The sequence below is a fragment of the Bombus bifarius genome, unplaced genomic scaffold, assembly GCF_011952205.1.
Source record: "Bombus bifarius isolate JDL3187 unplaced genomic scaffold, Bbif_JDL3187 scf7180000008007, whole genome shotgun sequence".
NCBI classification, from domain to species: Eukaryota; Metazoa; Arthropoda; class Insecta; order Hymenoptera; family Apidae; genus Bombus; species Bombus bifarius.
Window position 1 is genome coordinate 493,119 of NW_022884385.1, and position 26,518 is coordinate 519,636.

General features: G+C 32.3%; 2 protein-coding genes and 1 long non-coding RNA gene across 6 annotated transcripts in view; 1 reads left to right on the forward strand and 2 right to left on the reverse strand.

Moving 5' to 3' along the window:
* LOC117206467 overlaps positions 1-17,953 on the reverse strand; it is a 101,342-nt gene extending 83,389 nt beyond the window's left edge. For all 4 annotated transcript variants that reach the window (XM_033445818.1, XM_033445820.1, XM_033445819.1 and 1 more), the window contains exon 1: positions 17,472-17,953. In XM_033445818.1, coding sequence (XP_033301709.1) covers positions 17,472-17,536 — 65 coding nt within the window. In that variant the 5' untranslated portion in view covers positions 17,537-17,953. The remainder of the gene's footprint in view (positions 1-17,471) is intronic.
* Positions 5,120-5,630, forward strand: LOC117206470. Its single transcript, XR_004487402.1, has 2 exons — positions 5,120-5,244; positions 5,481-5,630. It is a non-coding gene; the product is annotated as an uncharacterized LOC117206470 (long non-coding RNA).
* Positions 17,954-22,021: 4,068 nt separating the features above from the next.
* LOC117206458 (dnaJ homolog subfamily C member 8) lies at positions 22,022-24,878 on the reverse strand. Its single transcript, XM_033445802.1, has 6 exons — positions 24,726-24,878; positions 24,219-24,377; positions 24,073-24,139; positions 23,917-24,011; positions 23,695-23,834; positions 22,022-23,609 (listed from the first exon to the last, which is right to left on the reverse strand). Exons 1-6 carry the CDS (start codon positions 24,801-24,803, stop codon positions 23,375-23,377), a joined length of 774 nt encoding a protein of 257 aa, XP_033301693.1. The 5' UTR covers positions 24,804-24,878; the 3' UTR covers positions 22,022-23,374.
* Between the last annotated feature and the right edge of the window lie 1,640 nt (positions 24,879-26,518).

The following is a 26,518-nucleotide window of genomic DNA, read 5'->3' on the forward strand; positions in this document are numbered from 1 at the left end:
TTTGTTGTAAAAAAAGAATTGACACACCACGCAAGAAAGATTGCTACATCTTTCTGGTTGGTGCCAATGTTGCGTTAGTGTACCTCGTAGGTGTTCCACCAAGTGGCATATATCTGGTTTTCATTCTCGTCGCATAGTGATAAAGCATATTAACGTAACATACTATGTATACGATGCAATGGACACGACCAAATAACAGTGAACGATATTTTCTTTGACTTTTAGACAATTCGATCAAGTACTCGAATATCTTCCTCCTGTTTCTCTCTATCTCTTTTTTTCTCTTTTTTCTGGAATTATGTTTGTGCGTGTAATATAGGAACAAGATACGATAAGAATAAACATCTACGTATTAGATATATATAAGCTCATGAAAGTATTCGAACATTTGTAGATGCCTTTTATGAATATAATATGTGTGCTGTACAAAACACTTTAAAATTTCATTAGCACCATTATGAGACTTGACTATTATAATTAGATTGGTAACGTTTAAAACACGAAATATTATATATATACAGATATATTTGCACTAAATATCTTGTAATTTATATATATAATAATTTAATAATGTATAATTTATATATATATATATAAATTACAAGATATTTAGTGCAAATATATCTGTATTTCGCAGTGATCACAAAAGTATTTAAACAGTCAACTATCCATTATATTGAAAACCTCAATACATATTCAGTTGGACCAAATTTAACATCTATTATATGCTATAGATGGTTATTCAGGCTGTATAACACTTTTATTAAATATATGTTTAAAATTTCATATGTTTAATATGTTTAAATTTTACTGTGATAATGTAATTTAAAAATGTTTTATATAACTTTATGATATAAAAGTTTCCTATCGTAAGTGTTTCCATGTTCAAAATACTAAAGTAATTGAGATGTTCGCATTAACTGATATTCATTGATTTTTAAGTATTACATTATTTATATTATTAAATATAGTATTCATTTAAAAGATTTAAAATTTTTTGACTCTATCTAAAATGCAGTATTTTTTATATTTGTATTTAATTAATATTTTGGTTTATAAATATTATTTATGCTTGTTTGTACGTCCAGAGACAGGGATGTTGCACTTTGCGTTATAAATTATAAAACAGATATATAGTAAAATTTATACGTGATGCGCACAAAATATTCATGCAGAAATTATCATCGTACTTTATTTTTAGGAAATTGTAAAACATTAACTTGTTACTGTACGTGAAAATGGAAAATTCTATTTTATTATTCTTTTATTTTCCTTTTTGTTCGAAAATACAGTATGTACGGTTTATTAAATACTTATTTTGATAAGTAAGCTTTTGGATATGTATATATCCAAGCAAAAATGTATCTGTATTCCTTATTTTTAACTTTTTTCCCTAATTCTTATTCCTTGTTCAAACCTGCTTAATAGCAATAGAAAATATAAGTTAACAATATTAGCAATTTATATTAATTAATAATTAACATAATCGATGAGAATATATTTTTCCACATTGCTTTTACTACCTGTAATAAAAATTTGGCCAATTTATTATCCCCATTATGGAAAACATAATTAAATTACTTATATAATTCATAATTCATTTGTTTACGTTATTAATTCCATCTAATGTATAATAGCACAAATATTTAAAAAATAGAAAATCTTACATTTATATAATTTTATATGTAATTCAAATTTCTAATTCATCACAATTCCTAAGATAATTTACCAAATAGTATTTAACAAAATTATAGTATTTAAACATAAATTAGCTTCATAACGTAAACGTAGCTTCCTTCTAGTTCTTTTCGTTGTTTTTTTTATTTCCATATATATACGTATATATACATATACCGTTAGCCTACATACCTTTAACCTCTATCCATGAAGGACAGAATTTCCGATGCAAACATTTACTCTTATATGATTAGAATACAGTAAGCAAATTTCTAGAATGCGTTAATTTATTGCCTTATATAATCCTGACATAATTTTCGCTACATTTAACACAAGCAAAACAATGAACCGAACAATCTTTACATTTGAGGCGTTTAACTATCAAATATTTTCATATTTTATCAAATTCGTTAGATATATTATTTAATGGAATATCTGGCAAAAAATTCATTTATGACATATTTACAGATATACATCAAATGATTGCAAATAGATATTTTTATATAGTCGTTACATTTAATTACATATCTGTAAAAATGTCTCTAAAACAATTTATAAAAGGTCCTAGTACTTAACGAATAATATTAACTTTGAAAATTAAGTTCATTCATACAATAATGTTTATGTCCTGAATAGTATGAATTAAAAAGCTGCAACAGAATAGATTTATTAAGAATTATTTATAAAAGTAATTATCTAAAAATAGTTACTTACAAATTACTTAGATAGATATATCTATAAATAAACATATTTCCAATTCCAATATATATATAAATATACCTTTTCCACTTTAACTAAATTTCTAATATATTGCAATATATTTTCTTCTAATTTAACTAAACTAAATAGCCAGTTAATGTGCTTCTTTAACTAATTTAATTTCATTGAAATCACATACTTATTTGAGTACATTTATAAAACCAAATTTATAACTGAGAATTACTATAAAGTTTCGAATGATTTAGGTTAAGTTTAAATCAGCATTTGTTGAAACCAGTAAACGTGTAAAATAGAGGAGTGGACACAGTTGTCACATCCGATCAGCAAAAGACGAAAGTAGTAGTAGAAGCAAACCCATAAAGAATCATTGCGCGCCAATCCCACGCATCCGCCTTAAGGGCATTAAAAGCTGTGCAGATTTATGTATTAATTTAAAAATTTTGTCTTCAATGGTCTTGATAAATGCCTTGTTTAAAATCACATAAATTATTAAACTAAATATATGTAGTATTAATAATTTATCACTTTGACAATAATCATTCAAACGGAGTTTTTCATTGTAAGTATTCCTCTTGTTAAATTTATTTCATTTATTATTAAGATTACGTTATATATTGTATATACATTTTCCCTAAAAAATCGGAGATATCGGAACATGACTTGTGAATAATGTCATTTTAATAATATTCATTCAAACGAAGCTTTCTTTTATAAACATGCCTTCTGTAACATTTATTTTATTTGTTACTGCAAAACTATGTCTTTTAATCTATATAAAATAGAAATATTAGAATTATAGACAATATTATTGTCTTAACAAAATTCATTTAAATGATCATTTTATTATGAATACTCATTTTGTAAAATTTATTTCATTTACTACTAAAGCTATATTCTTTTAAAAGATATAGTACATAATAAAATAGAATTCTATTATGGAAATAAAAAAGAAATCTGAAAGAAAGAATTGAGCTTCATGAAAGAACTAACAATTTTCAGGAAATATACGTGATTACAATTGCAGTGTGAAAGCTACTTTGAATCGTCAATTTGCATACAAAATTGAAGAGTTTCGATGAGGCGGAATTCTAACTAAGAATTAACGTCTTTCACGGAGAACAACCTGGAAACAGTGTGTACGATGAAGCTGGTTGAACAGCTTCATCTTCGAGGATAGATTGCTCCAAGATAAAGTTGCGGTTACTATCCTCCTGCTCAAGAAGTAATTAGTGTGATACTATAACGTGACCAGAATGTACCGATTTCGTACTTAACTATTGCATCAATAGAATATTCTTTTTGAGTAAATTAAAGCTTATCGCAATTAATTCTGTCAAAAATGAAAGTAATAAATGACGGATAATTGGATTTCATTTATCTCCAAACAAATCTAAATTTCATCGATATACATTTTTAAGTAAAGTTAATTCTTAGATAGAAGAACATTTTAACTTATCTTTTATTAAAGAGTAAATACTAGTACCAAAGAAGTATTCATAAATGCCAGTATTATCACAGATTCATCATTTTGATATATTAGTCTTTCATAATCGAAGAACATTCGAGACTTAATCAAACAACATCCATTCATTCAAACGGAACTTTAAAACAGCTGTAACTTCCACTAAACGTAACTCGTCGTATTATGCGTCACATTATCAACTTACTAATCCGACAAGCGTATTATTCCTCCTTTGAAATCAGCGACATGGAAATGGTCACGACACTGCACAACTTGACCAGTTTTCCAACAAAACTACATAAATTCCATATAAAATCGTCCAAATAAACGGCAATTACATTGAAACAAAGGTGATCGACGATGTGTAAACGGTTGACGAATCGAGTTCTTTCCCCCAGTAAGATCGGCTTTCACCGATCTCCGTCGTGCCAAAAACACGCGAAAGAACCGAGACTGCTCGATACACCTACGCGTCCCTCTAGTTCCGAGAGAGCGAGATTCAATCGGTCGAAGACACGAAGACTACGTTGACCGCATCCGGTCGAGCGAAACACAGCCGCTAGACTGGGGATCGGCGTCGACTCACCGATGTTCGTTCGCACAATAAAACGAGCCAACCGCGGTGCAAGCTGGTGTCACTTTCCGCCACCATTACTGAGCCGATATTAAGGGCGCACTGGTGTATCCAGAGAGGAGCGTGTGGCATTGGTCGCGCGGCCGCTAGTGGCCGTCCGTCCACTTCCGTTTCGGTTTCGAAGATCGAGGATTACGCTGCGGCAGTAGCTAGCTTCACGCCAGATCTACGAGTTCCCGAAAAACTCGAGACCCGGTGTAGCACATAAGAGCCAGTGACAGTAAACTGGGAGACATTGCACAGCCAGGTACGTAGTGCTTACTTACCTGGACCGCGCAGCCGCTTTAGGTCTTGGTGAACCAAGCGGAGAAGCAACCGGCGAAGCGACCAATCGGCGCTCCTTATCGCTGACGCGGCGTGCAAGCGACACGATGTAGGTGTGTATGTGCACCGATATACATACACACGGGCAAAGGTATCGGCGTGTCGTATCGGTTGTGTTCAGCTATCCGCACGCGGCGGGATTGCGGCTTTTGCCGCGCGATTCGATCGAGGGAACACCGCGAACTTCAGCTCCTCGCGAGCGTAGAGAGATCGCGGTTTCTTCGGTACGCTTCGTTTTACTTCGGTTACCCTCGGTTCGCTTTTGCCTCATACTAGCGGGGGCGTGACTCCACGTAAGTACATTAGACGACGATGACAGTAGGGCTCTGTCTATCGATGTTAACGATTGCGGGTTCTATCTGACTTGTTCGGCTAGCTTTTTCTCCACGTGGAATACTTGTCGATTTTTTTAAATCGAAGGACACAGGTGAATCGCATGATAAGTTACATTTCTCATCCTTTATAAAAGAGCAATTTTAAAGTTCAATTTATTGCGAACCAATTCTACATCAAAATCGTCTACATTTAATTTTCCAATTAAAAATGTGTCTTTGTCAACCCCTTGCACACTTAAAATATATCAATAATATTATTTACGTGAACTATTATTAATCTTAAAATTTATCGCTTAATTTTAAAAGATTATATTTTCGAATTTTCCAGGTTATTTCCTTCTTCAGCTATATATTTAATGTTCAAATACTTCGTTTTAACTATCAAGGGACATAATAGTGAGAAAATCAAGAAAAACGGACTAAACATATTTCTCAGCCTTGTGATCTGGAAATGCTTTGATTAAAGAATATGCGTCTATGATTCCTTTGTCAATTTTATTTCATCTTTTCGTTTTGTGCTTCCTAAACGTTATTTTGATCTTGTTTTGTGTTTTTAGATGGTATTGATTCGTTGTCAAATAGCGGACTGCAATAAAGTTTTATAACGTTCATACTATCATAATAATGTTATATAAAGTTTCTCAGTAATCATATTACAATCGACGAAAGAATAATTCTATGTAAAAAAAAAGTAAATCGAAAATGTAGGATGACCTTTTTTTCACATAATGCTTGGTTTTAAAAAAAATCGAATTTGAAAATTTGTCGATTACCGGGCTAATTTGTAATTACGTGTTCAAACCTTATTTTGTCCAAAATGAAACCTTTGCCAAAAGTTTTATTCTATATTTCCGATTTTGTTTTATCACGTAAAATTATTCCCTTTTTTAATCTACTATTTTAAAATTTAAGAAACCTGAGATTTTGTTATTTTTCCTGCCATCTTTGTTTGGTAATAATTATTATTAAGATAGAAACATAATTGCATATATATAATTATTTATTTTTGTCATATTGCTTCAATTCTAAATTAATTATGTAAAGTATATTTAACAGTTTCAGTGTTAAAAGGTAAGAAGCACGAAGAATTTCAAATATTTCGACATACTTCAATGAAAAATGAAAAACTGCTAGATAGGGTCTTTAAATTAAATACGGTCCTATAAATCATGCGGTTTTTCTGAAAGTTGATTTAAAAACGGGATTTTATAAAAGAGGGACAAAAAACTTGGTAGAAAAATGACAAACAGTTATAGAAAATGGGGGACGATAAACATAATTCAGAAACAACAGATAGTTTTTCAGATTACTTGATTTATGAAACGTCTTAATGCTTTCTAATAAATTCTTTTTAATAATGATATGAAATTGATGGAAATTTCGAATCCCGTTAGAAAAGTGGTTGGTGAAAGTATGCTGCCTACAGCACTTTGATAATCGTGCATTATTGGTGACAATTATTTTGCAAAAGGCAGACTACTAAATGTTTTATCTTCTTTCTTTCTGTACTTTGAACTGAATTCAAGTTTCGTGATTCATTACCTTTACGCAACCTTTTTTCCTCGTTGCGTTCATAGTGAATCACATCACCGATAATTTTTCTACAGTCGATACCTTATGCAGAACCATCGCATAGTTTGTGGTTTCGCTATAGAGCACGAACTATGGCCATAAATAGAATGTTACATGGCCATATGGAGCTCAAAATATTTAAGCCCTTAACCTACAATTACGGGCATAGCCCGTAGTATATGATCGAGCTAAACGTAAATATTACGGGCATAGCCCGTAGTAGATGATCGGACCAAACGTAAATTCTCGAACGTAAATCGTAGGTTAAGGGGTTAATATTTCAAATTTGCTATTAAATCATTTTTAAAAATAATTTTTAATCTTATTTCTTGCATTTATATGATATTACATTGTCTTTTATTGTATTATGTTAATGAAACTTGTTTTATTATGTTAATACATTATTGTATGTATTAATAAAATTTGTTTTATTAAGGTTTTATTTGTATTAACACTAAACCTACCACAATCATTCATTTCAAGCTTTTGTACAGCTTTCACATATTTAAACATTATCACATCAAACTATACAGCTTTTTTTAAAATATGTGTCGGAGAAGCGTCAGGAAAGGGGTTGTGGGCGTTTGATAGATCTTCATTGGAATTGGCCATCGCTGTGTTATAACGACGGTACGGCCTGGTAATACGAGTACTACTACCGATACTACCGATTCGACAATCAACCGCGGTGGTTGGGCACTTGCGATACTAGTGACGTTGGTCTTAGGTTTGATAACGAATCCACGGTCAACGGGATGATAGATATACTTGCTCACACAATCTGACTCAAACGTGTAATACTCACAGATCGTAAGGCGCTACTCTCTTCGTCGATGAGATCGCAAGAAAGAATCAATTTTCGTCCCGATGATGCCACCGAAGAAAACTATGATGGGGTATGTCTAAGGACACGAGATCATCGGATTCGTCGAGTATAGACCTCGTTCCGAAAGTAAGGGAAATTGACGTCGCTGTCAATTAGTCAACTTGGGACAAAGGCTGTCTGTCCGTTTGGAAAATCTTAATTACCAAAAACACTAGGTTTTATAGCGGGTCCTCAGGCTAACTGGACTTGTGCTGTGTACGTGCCTCAGCATCTGGTATTCATTGTACGAAGGAACCGTTGGAACGTTTTACTATCAGGTACCTCTATGGATATTTCTTTTAATGAGTGTCATACTATCGTTCCATACCTTTGTTAGACGAAGCGTCCGTCCCGTTGACCGCGGCTACGTTCGGCGGCTGATGGTCGCCTTGAGCTCAAGTTTATTATCACAAATCGCAAACAAGTACAATTGGGCAGAATGACGGCAAATCGTTTAATTACAACTGTAAACTTTAATTACAATTTTACGGATTTTCCCGAAGTTCCAGAGGGAAGGCCCCGGTGTCCTTTCATCTCCGACATATGCATACAATGTAGTTTTCAGTATTTATTTCTCGTTTTCTTTTTTTCTTTTTCAAGAAATATATTTAGCCTGTCCTACCTAGCTCCACCGGTCTATTTGACTGCTCGAGATAATATGGTATTTAGTCTTGTAAACAATCAGTATAAAAGAAAGGCTATCTGAATATGGCATGGCCAACTCAAAAGAAATGATCAAATGGCAATAAAATGCAGTGTCAATTCGAAATCTTGTAAGTGGTTCCTTCAAATGTTTTTCAATATTCTGGACCGAGCAGGAAAAGATGCCTGGGTTTTATATAAAGAAATAACTGGAAAAAAAATGTCAAGGCAGAAATTTTTATTAAGAAAACTTGGCGCTGCGTATCAAGAATTGCGGGGAAAAGGAAATGTGCCAAAGACATAAACAAATACAAATTCGGATTCACGTATACAAAAAACTTGTTAAGTAAAATATTCTAAGGGTTATAAAACTACCAAAATCTGTTTGGGATGCAAAAAATATGTGTGCAGCAAATGTACATTCGAGAATAAAATAATTTGTAAAAAATATAGTAAAGCCGAATAAGCTTTATATTATTTATATATTTAGGAAAATGTGTATGTACGTGTATATAAGGTGTATTTGAACGAAAGAAACTATACAGGGTGGTTGGTAACTGGTGGTACAAGCGGAAAGGGGGTGATTTTACGTGAAAAAAGAAGTCGAAAATATAGAATAAAAAATTTTTTTTTTAATTTTTCCATCGAGACAACGATCTACAGTGAGATCCGTTATAACGAGACGTGATAAAGTGCACGCGTACCGAGCGGAAATTCAAAGTCGATTTTCTCGAAAACAAAGCCTCAAACGAAAAATTGTTATTTTATATTTTCGACTTCTTTTTTCGCGTAGAATCAACCTCTTTCCGCTTGTACCACCAATTACCAACCACCCTGTATAACTACCATTCATTTTTTATCCTCTTTTTCGGCTTATAATTGAAATTATATAGAAGTAAATTTGTATCGTCGAATTATGAAAGTTGTTCATATACTAATTCATTCAGCAACAAATTAACTATCTACGTTTAATTATGAAAACAATAATCCTTTTTTAAGGACCGATCATTTTGATCAAGCACGGTCGAAATAGATATGCATACAAGAAATTTCGGTAGATTTAGTGTTAACTTTTGTTATAAAATCTTTTATAAATCGAAGTAAAACTTTTTCTCTATTATTCGATTATCTTCCCCTTCTCTTTTCGTCAATCACGTACGCTGCATTGTTCGTATAAGATTTCAAGTAAAATATTGCGTGATTTCACGCAAAGAATTAACGCACATATGCTGTCAGATACGTGCAGATTTATATCTGCAATGACATAGCTTTGCATCGTCGCAATAGTTCTCAGTAATATATCAATTCTACCTTGTACCTATATATATGAACATTGTAACGGCAGCCACATTAATCACGACAATTAAAAGAATAACTTTCTTAACATGTGTAACTGCGTCAGGTGCTAATCTGTGATCGAGATCACGTAATTGTATTCACTCGTATTTGTATCTCGATAATTTATATCAAAGAGCGTAAAGCTTCGGTTTCTCTGATTTTTAAATTAATTACAAGGTAAGTTACATTGAATAATTATATAACGGGATCGTGTTTTGGAATAATGATTAGAACTAGCGCAGGTTTCATCAAATTTTTATTTCATATACAGTGGCTAACATATAAGTAAGAAAAATCCTTATACCAAATGCAATTTCATTTAATTTATAATTATTACACGAAATAAAAGTCCGAATGCTGTTCTATATTTGTAATACTTCAGAGTATACGAAATGAATTTTTAAATTTTGTATTATGGACCCAAAAAATGGAAATAAAATTTTCTATTTACGATTGAGCATTTTATACATTTAACTATTTATACATTCTGTATAAGATATTGAGGAAGAAGGAACTAACATTTAAAAAATTTACAGTATGCACCAAAAGGAATACAAAAATATCTCATCGATATTTTAAATTATTACTACTCTTGATGAAAAATTCAGTCTTGTATCTACTGATAAGAATAATCGTTGAACTTTATTGATAAATAACTTAACCGCGGTACAACAACGCACAAAAAATGTGTAATATATTCAGGAATATACATATGATTTATAATTTATGGATATAAATATTCCATTGAAATACAAAGGGGACAAATCAAACATTTTGTGTGGAAAGGGTAATATACTTTAGCGTGTTACTATAATTTCTTGTTAGTAGTAGCGACATTTGCTCTGCGAAGATATACGAATGGTAGTAACGGGAGTAAGCTAACGTCTTCAGGAAATATATTTATTGCTTTTAGCGAGGGTAATAATCAAAATACACCTCTAAGTAGTGTCGCTGTGAAGAAACAAAACCCTGTTAATGTGATGGTAAAAGTTCTTATCAGCGATATTTCAACTGGTAGGTCAACCGATTTGAAGCACGAGTTGCTACATTCATTCAAGTTTATTAATATGCAAACACACAAAGATACTAATACCAATGATTCTCATTTAGATAGCGTTCTATTGCACAAGTACACCTCTAATCGCGATAATACCGTTTACAGATACCACCAGGAAGAGTGGCCCTGTCGCGATTTCCCATAAATGGCGTACCTTCAGGAGGAAACGAGTATCCGGTTATCCGTTCTAGTATACGAAGATAACCTGTTACGTCAACTTTAGTAAATGCAGTTCCTCCGTTATGTGTATCTTCGGGTCTAAAATGTTCACTTCTTATATAGGTATACGGTAGAAAATATATACAACACGACAAAATCTAAGTGAAAGTATTGCAAAATTCAATGATCAAACTTATTGCAAATAGAGAGAAACCTAAGACATTTCCAAGTTATTGTTACAATTCCATCTTACTATAGTTTGAATTCAATTTTTATATAATAGAATATTCTGTATATAAATACGATGTTTCTATAGTTATAAAAGAAGTTAACAAAAATAAGATATAATTAACCACTTTAATACTTGGACACTACAGTATTTTCATGTTTGTTAATTTATCTGCGCAAATTAAGATATTTATTCAGTTGCTTCGTATTATGTTTAGAGATTATTTATTACAGGTGACAGAAATGTAATCAGTTTCTTCGTAATTGTAATTTATTATTATAATATATAATATATGTCGGAGATGAAAAGAACACCGGAGCCTTTGGAATTTTGGATAACCCCGCAACATTGTAACCTAGAGTCTACTATAGCTGTAATCAAACAATTGTAGTTATTCAACCCGATTGTAATTATTCGAGAATTGTGATAATGAGCTTGGGCTCGAGGCGACAGTCAGTCGCCGAACGTAGCCGCGGTCGACGGGATGATAGATGAACGTACTCACAAAATCTAAGTCGGACGCGTAATATTCACTGGTCGTAAAGAGTTACTCCTTTCATCAATGAGATCGCGAGAAAGAATGCCTTTCCTGTCTCGATGATGCCACAGAGGAAAACTATAATGGGGTGTGTCTAAGGACACGAGATCATCGGATTCGTCGAGAAAAGCCTTCGTTCAGAAAGTAAGGGAAATTGGTGTTGCTGCTAATTGGTCAATCTCTATATCGGTGGTTAGAAAAGGATGTTAGCCGCCCTCGAGGGAAAGTTGCTAGTGGGAGACGCCGTTCGTTAAAAAAATATGTCTCCCCTATCTTCCCGTAGCTGGGACAAAGACTGTTTGTCTGTTTGAAGGACTTTAGTTAACTAAACCTTAAGATTTATTACGGGCCCTCGGGCTAGCCGAACATGTACTGCGGAGACGCATCGACATCTGGCAATCATCTTACTCGAAGAATAGGGTCTGCGTGTGGCGAGCCACGGGACAGAAACCGTTGGAATGTTTACTGTCGCGTGTCGCCACGAATATTTCTTTTAAGGAGAGCTATAGAATTACTCCATACCTTGTTAGGCAAAACGTTCATCCCGTGACCGCGGCTACGTTCGGCGACTGACTGTCGCCTCGAGCCCAAGCTCATTATCACAATTCTCGAATAATTACAATCGGGTTGAATAACTACAATTGTTTGATTACAGCTATAGTAGACTCTAGGTTACAATGTTGCGGGGTTATCCAAAATTCCAAAGGCTCCGGTGTTCTTTTCATCTCCGACATATATAATAATGTATAATAAATTATAACTGAAATGATAATCAATTTTCACGTTACAGAAATGCTCGGACAGATTAAAAAAATTAATTTTTCGTGTGTATAGCTTTTTTAACTATGCTAAATTAAACTAAAATTCATAGTATTCTGTTGCGTAATCTTTCTACTTAATAACGATCCTTAAACAATGAGGCATACTTGAAATGATTTATATTAAATATCCAAATGTAGTAAAACTTCATTTTTCTTTTAATTTTCAATTTCTTTTTAAAAATGTATTAATATTTTACGAACTATGTGTTCCAACTCATTCCCTAACATAACGTGAGAAAGTATAAGACAAAAAACTTAAAATTACGATGATACTTGCTATCGTTTCTCTTCTCTTCTCCTCAGTGATTTATCCTTTTCCGACAATTCTGAAAACATAGTCTCCTAATATGATTTCAAACATTTCAAATTTTATTCCTTGTTATATTAACACATACATATAAGAATTGAAATGTTGTGGGTAGTTTTGCAGTTATGAGATGCACTGTATCACATCCTAATTGGCGCATTGTTCTGTTACAAGCGACAAATAATTGCCAGTAAAAATATACTACTGGATAGTGATATTCGATTTGATATTCTTCACGACTGCAATTAAAATAGTTTTCTCTGATATTAATAAATTGCATTTAAAATTCAATGTTTTCTCATGCTTTCACGACGCGGTTTCATATCAAACGGCTTTTAATCGATCACAAGATTCCTTGCAGCGCTTTGGAAAAATATAGATATACCGATCGATGACAAGTTTTTTAGCATATTAGTGCGGAAAGTGGAGCGGAAACGCGGAGAAGCGTATCTATGTTTAAAACTATACCGACGACTGCACTCTGTCATCCAGACTTCACGCAAGAGAGGACAATAGCTTTCCCTAGACGTTAATATAATTAATTATTAGACACATAATAAAATACATCATACAGTGTCCTTTATTATTCCATCGATTTTTTATCCCCACCTCGCTGTTTATAAAACGCGAAAGCGTACAGTACAGATATTCTTTTGTACTGTATCTGATACTTCTGTCTCATATGTAAATGGAAATCAGTCCATTACACGGGTAATTTCACTTGCACTTTATAACCGCCACATTGAATCAGAATCCCGCCCCGACATACAAAAGAAAATCGAATTACTACGCGAATAATTCTCCTTGCTACCAGTGTTATGCAATTTACAACTACGGAGACCTACAAAAGTATTTGAATATTTATTACAAAGAACTTTTATATATACCTACATATTGTATTAATTATGCATATCAAACGAAATTTTATTAATACTTAATGAAATATTGTTGACATGATTATATTGGTAAAATTTGAAACCAATCTGAAAATTTATATATGTATATAGGAGTTACAATACAGGGTGGTTGGTAACTGGTGGTATAAGCGGAAAGGGGTGATTCTACGCGAAAAAAGAAGTCGAAAATATAGAATAAAAAATTTTTTTAATTTTTTTTTTTAATTTTTCCATCGAGACAACGATCTACAGTGAGATCCGTTATAACGAGACGCGATAAAGTGTACGCGTACCGAGCGAAAATTCAAAGTCGATTTTCTCGAAAACAAAGCCTCAAACGAAAAATTTTTATTCTATATTTCCGACTTCTTTTTTCGCGTGGAATCGCCCCCTTTGCGCTTGTACCACCAGTTACCAACCACCCTGTATTTACTGCAACATATATTTAATAAAAGATTAGTATACAGCATGAATAGTTTGGCTGATGCAAAAACAAGTGACAGGCATCGAAGGATGTAAGAACCAACTGATTTATTATATATAGTTACAGGCCGAAAGTCGTGAAAAACTGCAATTGTCATCATCTTTAACCGTTTATAACTCATAGCAACGTTAACCCATTTCGATGACATTTTCAGCATGTATATAACCGACATAAATCTGTAAAATGAATTTTTTAATTTTAATTAGAAACTTAGATAAAAAATTATAAAAAGTGATCATATCTATCCTCGCGATTCCAACCAATTGCAACTTTTTCCATCTTTTTTATACGTTATCCAGTAAACTCATCCTTCTATCTTCTCAAAAAGGTTCACATCGTTCGGCCCAATCTTTAAAAAGTTATTTTGTCTTAAAAATAATACTTGGAATACTTCGAATATTTTCGTGAGCCCCTGTATTTTCTCTAAATATCTTGTAGCTTTGTTGTATATCTTTAGATTTGTCCAAAACTCATTACAGTACCAATGAAATTTCAAATGTTTCAAATAATACAGAATATATATACCTATTTACGAAATGTTTCTACGAGTGTTTAAATACTTTTGCGAGCTATTGTATACATATTGCGTATTCTAAACGATTATGATTGATTAACATATACCGACAATTTGTCACTACGTTTGAATAAAAAATCAAACATAACGAGCCTAAATTATATGTATAAGAGTGTTAATAAAGTTTATAAAAAAGAAGTTGGTTTTAAGGATCGATAAATAGACGATTAAAAATAGTAACAGTCTACGATATTCGCATGGAGAGGGCAAAAAGTGGCACATATACATATGTAACTCGCTTTTTATCATTATCTCGATAAATCTATAGTATATATACCACGGCTCACAAGAATTGCAATCATCGTATGCACTGTAGGTACGTACGGACGCCGGAAGTCCCGTTAGTCAACCTTAAGGTTTAAGGTTCGTTTCTCCGAGTACTGCCTCGTGCTTGCACATGTAAGCTGTTTCATAGATAATTGTCGAATTAGCTGATAAAATTCTGTCGCCATAGTTGCCGTAAATTCTGTCGATTAGAGAGTTACGACCACGTTAAGAAATTTAAGAACTATCCCATTAAATTAGGTGGAAATGTTGTTAGACTACTCATTATTGCTCCTTTTATCGCCAAGGATTATCGGTATTTATGTATAGATAATTTTCAGTGAAAGTTGTATAAAACTCGAACTGGTTCCGATAATGTCTTCTAATATTAACTTGATAAGTCACAGGGAAATTCCTAACGAAAGCTCCTGTTAAGCAAAGTTCTTTTAAGAATTAACAAATATTATCGAAATTAACAATTTCACGAAGTCCTGTTACTAACGAGATATTCGATATTATTGTGAATTACATTGGTCTTGCTGCAAACTTTGATTGCGTTTGAGTGACATTTAATATTTAACAAAATCAATATTGATTATTTCATTTTTTCTTCAAATTTGAGAAATTTGTTAATGGTAGAAAAACTTGATTCGATCGAGAATGACACAAAGGACGATAGAGGATTTAAGTCAAATCCGAGAAAATCGTTTCTTAATCTGTTAAAGGACATTCCTTAAACAGAAACTTCTATAACTAAAATATTAAAAATTAACGAGAACAAATCAGTTTTAATTCGCTGTTTTTGAATAGAAAATCATTAAATAAAAATATTATTGCGTTTAAGAAATTAACAACCCGAATAACGAGTTACCTCGACCTCTCCGGATAACAAATTAAAGTCGTAGAGACGACAGTTTATGTCTTCAAGTGACTATCCGCTAAGATTGCAAGAATATCAATTAAAAATATATTTACCGACAATTTTTAAAGCAATTTTATATAGCTAGAAACTTGGACCGACATGTCGGACACGATATGTACATACATATGTACATATAAATATCGTGAGTTCCTTATAGCTTCGTGTGAAAGCGCCATTCCATTCGACTCCGTCTATATGCTACAACATACAGAAAGACGAGACTCTTGTTCGCATGGGGGGTCACAGCTAGCCCTGAGGGAGCAGTCATTGACATTGAGAGAGAGGGAGGGAGAGAGACCGTCGAGAAACGTGACTAATATTGTGGCTACCTCTGTATGGAAGCTTTTCGTATTTTCTATTCACCGATAGCCACCTGTAGAATCGCTGATCACGAGGTCGATTTAAATTGAAAGATAATTTTCTTTTGTACGATATATGATAAATTTGTTCCTTCAGCTACATATCATAACTCAAATTTTTGCAGTTCATTATAGACTAGAGATTTGAGTTTATATAACGTTTATGAAATAAAGTACTTTTGCTCGTGAAAAGTAAGATGGAATAGAAAGGTACGACTAAAGCATGCGAATCGTTATGGTAGTAACTGCAACATCAGGTAAATTATACGGTAGAGTAACACTAAAAGGTACACGCACATTATCTCAGCATTTGTTTAATTAGCGTCAAATAGGTTTAACTGGTAAAAAATGCACAATTACACCATCTTTGGAATTTTACGCAATATCCTAAAGAACATAATAGATACATTCGTTGTAAAAAAGTTGTGGACATCATGGTTTCATTATCATAGTGCGGATTGTTGACGACAAAAGAAAGGGAACTAAAAAAATATTTCACAGATCTTTTGTTGATGAAAATTTTTAATTGTAATTCATCGACAGTTATGTATTTAAAGTATTTCGAATGTTGGAACGGAGCCACGATTTGCTATGGTTTAATTTACTTGGTTGGTGTAGAAATTCTGGATAGTACTAAAACAGGTTTCTTGCGAACGTCTTACTCTCGACGATTCAGTATTCGACAGTCGCTCTGCTGGCTCGTATTCGTCGAGGTTTATTGCCTCGAGCAGCGAAGAAAGTATAACGCAAATCCCTCTGATAAACCTTAAATGATCATGAGTTATAAAAATAAGCAAGTAAGATTCTACCGTGCGATTCGTCCACGATATACGTTCATCCAGGTCTCTATTTCATAGTAGGATCCGATTATTCACGTAACTGTAATGAAAAATACGTGTGCGTGCACGATGTATAAATTTTACACGAAAATCTAATCTAATCCGTCAAACTGCGCACAGAAACACCTGACTAAATCACATTCCAATACGACAATTCAACACCCTACCGACTACACGACCGATCAAATCAAACGATTCTTTGTTTAAGAGGATCACTTTTAAGAAAGCATTTCCGATTACACAAGTCATGCAACAATGTAACTAAAAGCTGAACAAAAACATTTCTGTCGGACTCCTAGAACAATTATTCGTTGATGATCTACCGGTCACGTAAATTGCAATCCTCGGACAACGATTGATCGAAGATCGTAGTTTTTTACATAAAAGCAGCGGGCTGACAAAACGAATTGTAAATGGTAAACCATGCGATGAGAGAACACTGTTGAACATTACCCTCGTTCCTCTTCGGCAGTCGGCGGTCCCTGTTGCGCGATGCGAAACACGTCCGTCGTCGACATGGTGCTCCGCTGGCCAGCACACTATTAACACACGATCACGGGTCACATATCGACGCCACTTTCCTCCAATTATCCAACGTCGAGGATATTTTCCTTGATTCGAATCCACGTAGCGATGCCGCGCACTCGGCGCGATCCACGTGTGAACGCGCGCTAGTCGTGCAAACTAAGTACGTGTCCAGGTTGGCTGGCGCCCGTCAAGGCTAACACTGGTGCCGTGGTGTGCTGTGAGAATGGTGCGTGCAAAAGACGATGTATGCAAGCCGGTAGCGCAACAGGTTGCGAGTCCACACAGATTTTCCACGATCCACGACCGGCTGGATCCGCCGTAGCTATCGATCGTTCACAGCGACCCAAAAGCAGTGAAGAGCAACGCACGACAGCGACCAACTCACTGCAGTCTCGTGTAGTGTCGCGGCGAAGCGGTCACGCCGCACCTCTACTTCTGTTGCCGTTCTGTTCTCTTCCTTCTACCTGCGCACAGCCACGCACACCATCATTTTTCTTTTAGTTGTGTGTACCATAGACGCTCGTTTGTCCACGGACGAAACGCGTTCCTTCTATCTGCGCGCACGTACACGCCACCGTACCATAGTCGCTGCTTTCGTAGAGATGCTATTAATCTCTATACATTGCTATCTTTCGGCTGTTTGTGTATTTTCATACATGCGAGTTTCTCCTCTATTGCTTCGCCGCGCCGTGATTGTCTATTTAGGTACACGAACATTTATCTCTCGTTACGTTTCTGTGTGTGAACAGGTTCCACGCGATTGTATATATATGAATATGCCGCGTGACGTGGTCACGCTTGTGCTGCACGATGAACACACGTGTCTTTTGCGTACGCACGCGTCTCAGGTAGATGGTATTTCTTTCATTTGCATACTGTCGTAAGCGTATATTATCGACATTAGTGTTTACGTATTGGTACCTGTCTGCATATTGCTTTCTTTGGCTTAGAAAAAAACACGCAAAGGAACTTTTTCTTTTCACTATGTCACCGATGCAGACTTGATCCTTTGCTTGCTATGATTATGTTAGTGTGTTTCTTTCAGACATACATATACACACTGACATTTTTGGGTACAGGTCCCTTGCGATTGTGTCCGTCCAGATGCATTTCCGTTTACCTGTTGTTAAGGACACACACCGGTGTCTGGTTTCCATCTGTGTAACAGTTCACGTCTACAAGTAGAAACATTACGTTCCATTCGTGAAGCGATCGCACAAACACGAAGGATCTCGCTATGTGCGCAGAAATAACATTTCTTTAAACTGTGTGTGAGAAAGGCACTATAAGAACGGTTTCCTCTTGCCGTGCATCGGTTCTTACACGTCGATATTTATCCTGGCCGGTTCGTGTATAAACGTATATGAATACGTTTCCATTACCCGTGCACACATACGGTAAAAACTTGCTTATTATATACGTATACATGAGTACCATTATATATGTACATGTTAGTACGCAACTCAGCTATTCGAATACGGAGTTCTTTCGGAGCAATCGCGTTACGATCTTCACCATATGAACTGAACTTGGAAGATCTTGTATTATTCTGTGCAACATTAATAATGTATGTATTTTATACGGTTTGTATGTCTCGAAAGAGAAAAACATATAATATATTTGTTTATACGATGAAGGTATTATTTGTGTAATTTCTATTACCATAATTGTTAATATAATCTCTCTTTACGGCAGTTGTGCCTTTTACTTTTGCCTGTTCTGAATATTCTTCTACATTGTTTAATACTATTTTATTTATAAATACATTTATGAATTTTAGTATCTTTTACATTTTTTCCAAAATATTTGAAAGTTTATTGTAAATTATATTGTACTATATAATGTATATTATTATTAATAAATGGCGTTTTTAGTAAATACTATGAATATAATAAATCTATAATTGAATATTAATTTTTTGTGTATTCTTTAAATTAAAATCTTTATCGAAGGAGAATTTGCCGATTTCATGATTTTTGAAGATATTCAATTCGTACAATTTTATTTTTTTTTCGGTTCTGATTTCATTCACTTATATTATCATATTGTGAATCATTCTTCTTCCAACTGGAATTTCACTCTCTGGGTCCTCAATCGCAAATCGATTTATTGCAATTACCAGTATAGGAGAAACCGATTTCCTACGGATCGAACTGAAAATTTGAAAGGACGAATTGTTACCTGTTGCGCATGGTGCTTGGTACGTATACACATATGCCTCGCGCATGCGCAGTTTGCAAATGCAAAGCTAAATATTAATATTCTTGCTGTATCATACATTTTTACAAATTCTAAACAAATTAATATAATCTATTCATAATATTGGCAATCAGTTGTATCGTTAAATCAATGATATAATACAAGTAGAATATTTGTATAAAATTTAAATATTCTATTTGTACTATAATCTTTTTGAAAGAGTACAATATTTGAATAATTATAGTAAATACTTAAATAGAAAACGCAAATATTTGAAGAAAGTATAGATCGTCGAGCAGCGTATTTTCTATTCAGAACTTCTTGTTCAGTTCATTTAAGCTATTTTCAATAACTAAACGGTATTAACGAATTGACTTTATATTTTTTGCTGTCGATAATAGTTCGAAAGATATATATTTTCAGAGGCAAGGATTTGTAGATTTTCTTTTTACTAAAGTACAAATAATAACTTTTTTAGTTTTAATAATAGCGTCGCATATAAAAATGTATTATTTATAGCAAAAATATATTATTATAAAATTACATTTTTCAATTACTGTAAAAGTAATAAAAATATGCTTAGAATATTTCTAATTATTGTAATTTATGTAAGATGAAGTATAACTTACAAAAGAAAATATTAATACTGTTATAAGTTATATTTTAAAATTAAATAAATAGAATATGTTTCGATATGTGTATAATTTCGGTCAATACATTTCTATATGTGACTCACGTACACACTCCGGATGGAAGTGTACAGTCACGTAAAATGCATTTCATCGTCATTGCTAGCGCAGCAGCTTTGAAAGACATTATGACGACAAAGTGTTTAGCAAGTACAGATAAAAATAAACATTGCACATAAAAATTGCATTATATCACACTCCTATATTTATTTATAAAAGAAATAAAAGTGCTAATTTTAGTCAGTGTGATCATGCAAAGAGTAAAAGAGACGAGACGATGAATAATTATTAGCACGTTTGATACTATTAACAGAAGTTTAATAAAATTAAAGGATATTGTGTTAAGGTTAATTACAATAGGGATGGTTGTGTTCTGTGTTTCGTTTTTGCAGTTTCTTATTCTCGAAAATTTTTAGTAAACATACTAGTAAATATCTATAAATATGAGTAATTTATTTCTTGTAATATTCTTATTGAGTTATGATGTAAACCTAAAAAAGCCTGATGAGGAAGTTGTGAAATATAAAATATGATTATATATAAAAATTGTAGAGTCTTCATTCTTCTTTCTTCCAGTAATTACGAATGTAGAGTGCATAAAAATTTGGTACATTCACGTGAACGAATAAATAGAACACGACTTGTTCGATTTTTCTACAACGTTACACTTTACACCTTTAATTTCATATTTGCATATCACATTATTCAGGATATATTTATCCAAATTAATTTCAGCAAAAAGTTTTCGTAGATATTTCATATTGAATCAATTCAGTCACATAAATGTTATCATGTTTTTCATACACCCTGAGTGGAGTTATTAAATTATGAATACTCGATGTGTATCATATTTACATTTTATATCCCATGGACGTCATAATATACAAGATGAATACATTAATAACAAATGGTCGAACTAAATAAAGAACAATACAAATTATTATCATTGACGACTTGTAATCTACTACTTGTATAAAATGAATTTTTTATAGCATTAAATAATACTATAATATATCCGCTGTAACATTTTCACAAATGAATGAAAAGTTGAAATCAATTTTAAGAAAAAAAAGTTAATTTTTCAAACAATTCCGCCTAATACAGAATATGTGGTCATATAATATCATTTGTTGTGAAATAATAAAATTTTTGTACATATAAATAAAAGCCACGAATAGATTTTTTTCTACCATCCAGTATCGTACATGTATTATAAATAAACGAGGCATTCTCCGAGTGTATATTGTTTAATCCATTATTTGGTATTACTGAATGATAGTAAAATGATTATTAATATTGCGCATATATATATATATATATATATATATATATATAAATCGGAATTAATAAAGTTTATGGCATCATAGAAAAATTCATATTACAAAAGCAAAATAGAAAAAAATTGGAAATAAATGTTATTTCACGTTATGATCAGCTATTCAGCTTAATATCTTTGATAAAAATTTCATCTTACGATTTTATCTTTTACACACAAACACTTTCTCGCCGTTTATTCTTATCGGCACTTGTACAACATTGACTTTCATATATTAGTAAAACTATTTAAAGTGACTTGCAATGAGAAACTTATGCTTTAGAAATTTGTCTTCTTACAATAATCTTACAAATTACAGTTGGACCAAGTGTACGTCGCGATATAACATCCATTATGCGAGTATCTATTGAAAACCGAAAATTATAACTACATGGCCCGTTAAACTATTTCGATGGCAATGAACGTAAAATATTGTCGTATCACTTACTTAGAGTGTTTTGTTAAACTAAAAGGAATGTAATATGTTACATTTTTTGATTTCCAAAGGAAACATACGCTAAATTATTTTATATATGGTTTCGTTCGTAGCACATTTAAAATCAGCGATTAACAAATTCTAGATGTTAATATGACTACTGTAATGTCACTCAAGGTGCAAAATATGATTGTTAGTGCAGCGGCAAACTATTTACCAAAATTGAAAAAGAAAGTGAATAAAGAAACAAAGGTATATAAAAGCGTCACAATTTCATCCGCATTACGTATGAAATACAGATGAAATATTTTGCCTTAGTATAATGTAACAATTATATTATACATTGTTAGATAAATATACTTTGTGCACACATGACACCAATACATAATGTCGAATTTTTATAACAATATGTAAGCAGAGGTTGTATTCTGCAGAAGAACATTCATACTTTACCTTTATCTTTATATTTTGTATTTCAAATCATCTTGTAGCTTTAAAACAGCAATATTTTTTTAATTGTCAATTATTGGTACGATATATGCAAACTTTCCACAGTAATTTATAAAAGTATATGAAAAAGTAAGAAATATTAATCTAAATTTCATTTAACACATTGTATAACTTAAATGTTGTCTTTTTTTAAAGCATTGTGTCATGTGATTGTATATTTCAGATAAAAATATGAGGTACGTGTATATCATAAAATTGACATTTGTTATCCAACAATACAAATGTAATGTATGTATAGTACAAATGGAAATTGTCTTACATTTCATACAATAATTTCATTAGATCAAGCTTTTATTTAAAGTCGAACTTGTTCGGGCCATGTAAATATATCACAACTATGTACGTTCATACATACATGTAGATTCAACAAACACACAAATTATTTGTGAACGATACATACACTAATCATTCTCACACTTTGCTGCTCAATGTACTCATCACTCTGTTTACAATTCATTCTCTACTTTGACACCTGATTTTAATTTTTTTAACTAGTTTTAAATAACAAATTCTTAATTAAGAAAGGAATTTTAAATGAGAACAATTCCAATTAGTTCTAATAAAATCAATAATTTGTCACATAGTGAAAACATGCTATTTAAACTACATTTTTTGCAAGAAATATGAAATGCTGATCAAATAAAAGAATCTATGCCAGGTGTCAGGAACAGTTACTTAATTATCGTGATTCAGCTTTCGTTTTAGGAGGCCTGAAAGCTTTCAATTTTTTTGCTTTCTTTTGTTTTGTGGCACTAGCACCAGACTGAAAAGCTTTCCAACTATCAACTCTTGATTGTCGAGATTCTTCAAAATTTTTTTGCCACTCACGTTCTAACGCAGCTTGTGCTTCTGCAGATAGTTCTTCTTCCCGTTTCCTTTTACGTTGTTCCGCATCTCGAGTAGCTAATTCCCTTCTACAGAAAAAAAAATCACAAACTTTTATTTACAGATAATAGAATCAATTTCATAAACTATATTATTATTATTATTCAAATTAACCTTCTTCTCTCCATGTCAGCAAAAAGTTTCATTGTCATAACCCAAACTGCATGTCTATAACCTTCTTCTGTTTCCTCTTCAAGTATATTTGCACTTTCTGTTTTTCCCTCTTTTTTCAGTTTTTTCTTCTTTTCTACAATCTAGCAAATTTTTCGACATTTATAAATATATTGCACATATATTCTTATAAATGAGAAGGATTTATTTGTTTATTATTCATACCATATGATCCGTTCTAGCTTTTGCTTCTTCTATAACATCCATGCATTTAGCTCTAGTTTCTTCGTTTTCCAATGTTTTCCATGCTTTGTTAACAACTATAATGAAAGAAACAATTTTGAAAATTTATCAGTTCTTAAAGTGAAAATTAATACATACTTTCAAATGCTTGTTGTGCACGTTCTGCGTCATCTTGGTTTTTATCAGGATGCACAAGAATTGACATCTACATAATAAAAATAATTTAATAACGTATATTTTAAAATTTACACATTATATTAAAGACGAGAAAGATGTTAACTTACACGTCGATATTTCTTTTTTATTTCATCTATAGATGTGGATGGATCAATTTGTAATACTTCAAAAGGGTTTAAATTAAAATACGATGAGCCAGGTCGAAGTAGTCTGTCAATTTGTTGTTTGGGAGTTAATACCGAATCTCTTTTTTCTATTTCTTTCACCTGAAGAAAAATAAAATTTTGTACAATGCAAAACAACTATTTGTTTAGGGCACGAATACAGTTGTATAGGTTAGGCTTATTTATAACTCAAAAGTTTACTGAGAAAGCAATTTACTTTATGATGTTTTAAGAAATGTTAGGTATCACTTATCAAATAACGAAAAACTAATGGTAAATTGTACTTTAAATTCGATTTATTATTATTGTTTAATGCATACATAGTGACGTTTGTTAACCCTTAAAACAAGGTACAAGTGTTTACAGTTATATAACCAAGAATTATATCAAAAACTGACTTCTACACAGATAAGTGTTCTAATGATATGATGTCATTCGAGATTTACATACTTCGGAATAAAATTCATTGAATTCGTCCTCCTTCTTGGTTGGACTATCACTGGATATATTCGAGTTGGTAGCAGCCATCTTGATTGTTACTAACTTCCATGCTATTAGTGGTGCCGCCTGTGAAAAATTGATATGTATTTCGGAAGGACTAATCTGCGATCCGCTTATTTAGAGAAACTGATACAATATGACTTATGTATTATTGCATTCATATGCACTAATCTTATCGCTAAAGTTCTTTCAATGCATAACAGAACTTATTAATAAATTAAATTATTAAAATCAAGTAAAAAATATTTTATACTTATACAATATAAAAGTTTAATAAATTTACATGTATATATTATAATTAGGTTACCGAATACTTTAGATATTTTACATTTAATTTTTTCATAAGTGCAGAAAAATCCACATTTCAATCGTTCCGGTGATTATGAAAGTGGATAAGTCAAATATCTAAAAAAATTAGATTTATCATTTATTTTACGTTGCATAGTACTTTTCAAAGTAGTAGAAATTTAACCATACTATATATTATATTAAAACAGCTGGGTTGAGTTGGATGTTGTAACATTAAACAGAACTCAATTTATGCGCCAGACGCAAAACTTTAAATATCTCGAAATGAGACATAGGACACTTGCATAATCACCGATTCAGTTATATATAATATGGGAAAGGTCCCAAGTTTCTTTTGTTTTATAAGGAAATAATACCAGTACAACATTTTTTGCTTTATATTATATTATTAAATTACGTATGATCATAATAATAAAAATAGAACAAAATGGGTCATACAAAATATGGACAAAACAAAAAATGTTGCGCATCTATTATTTCTTTATAAAACGAAAGAAACTTCTGGGACAACCTAATAACAGAGAATGAAATTTCAGAAAATGGATTCGGAAAATCGAGTAAATAAGTCATTTAAAATTTCATAGTATTTTATTAACAAAGCTTAACAACCAATAAACAAGTGAAGTTTTATAGCGGTAACAAAGATGTATTACAGGGAAATTAAAATCGTACATTCGATATGTACTATAGCATAAAATTCTGTTCAAATCAATGGACTAAGATCGTTTTTAAAACTACTTGTACACGTAACTACTCGCTATTTTCCACCAGGAAACACAGAACGCATAAATAGGAAGATGTAAACACTAGTACAACACTATAACATCTAGCATACATTACATTTTAACTAATCCAGCATGATGTCTATTAGTTAGTCGTGTACTAGTGAACACCAGTTCATACATAAAAGCATTTTCTTTAAATGTTATCTATAAGGGCCAGTCCGTTTAAGGAACGCTATTACAAACACACAATTTCCTTGTAACATTTTACTTGCTTATTAACATACGTCACATTCATCGGATATCTAGTTACATGAATTGCAAACTAATAGTTTTACTTACACACATCAACATTATGCGATTCGTCGGCTATTCTCGTTTTTTCTAACTCTACTTTTTTTCAAGAATCTTAACGTCCTTCATTTCTTAAAGAATACATCCTCTTCTTTCTGCGTTATTATACAATAACGTAAATGTGTATGATCTATGGTTAGCACTGTTTCAACCAAGATATACAAAGCAGTCATTGCGTTTTAATTGGAGTCGAATGTGAATACAGCACATACATCGTGTAGTTTTTCAACTGATGATGAAAAGAAGTTCGTACAGGATATTATAAGTGAACTGCTTTCTGCACGAAGTAAAGATATTGATAGCAATTTTTCCACTTTCACTAGACGGAAAAATTATGTTTTTATATCAAGTATATGT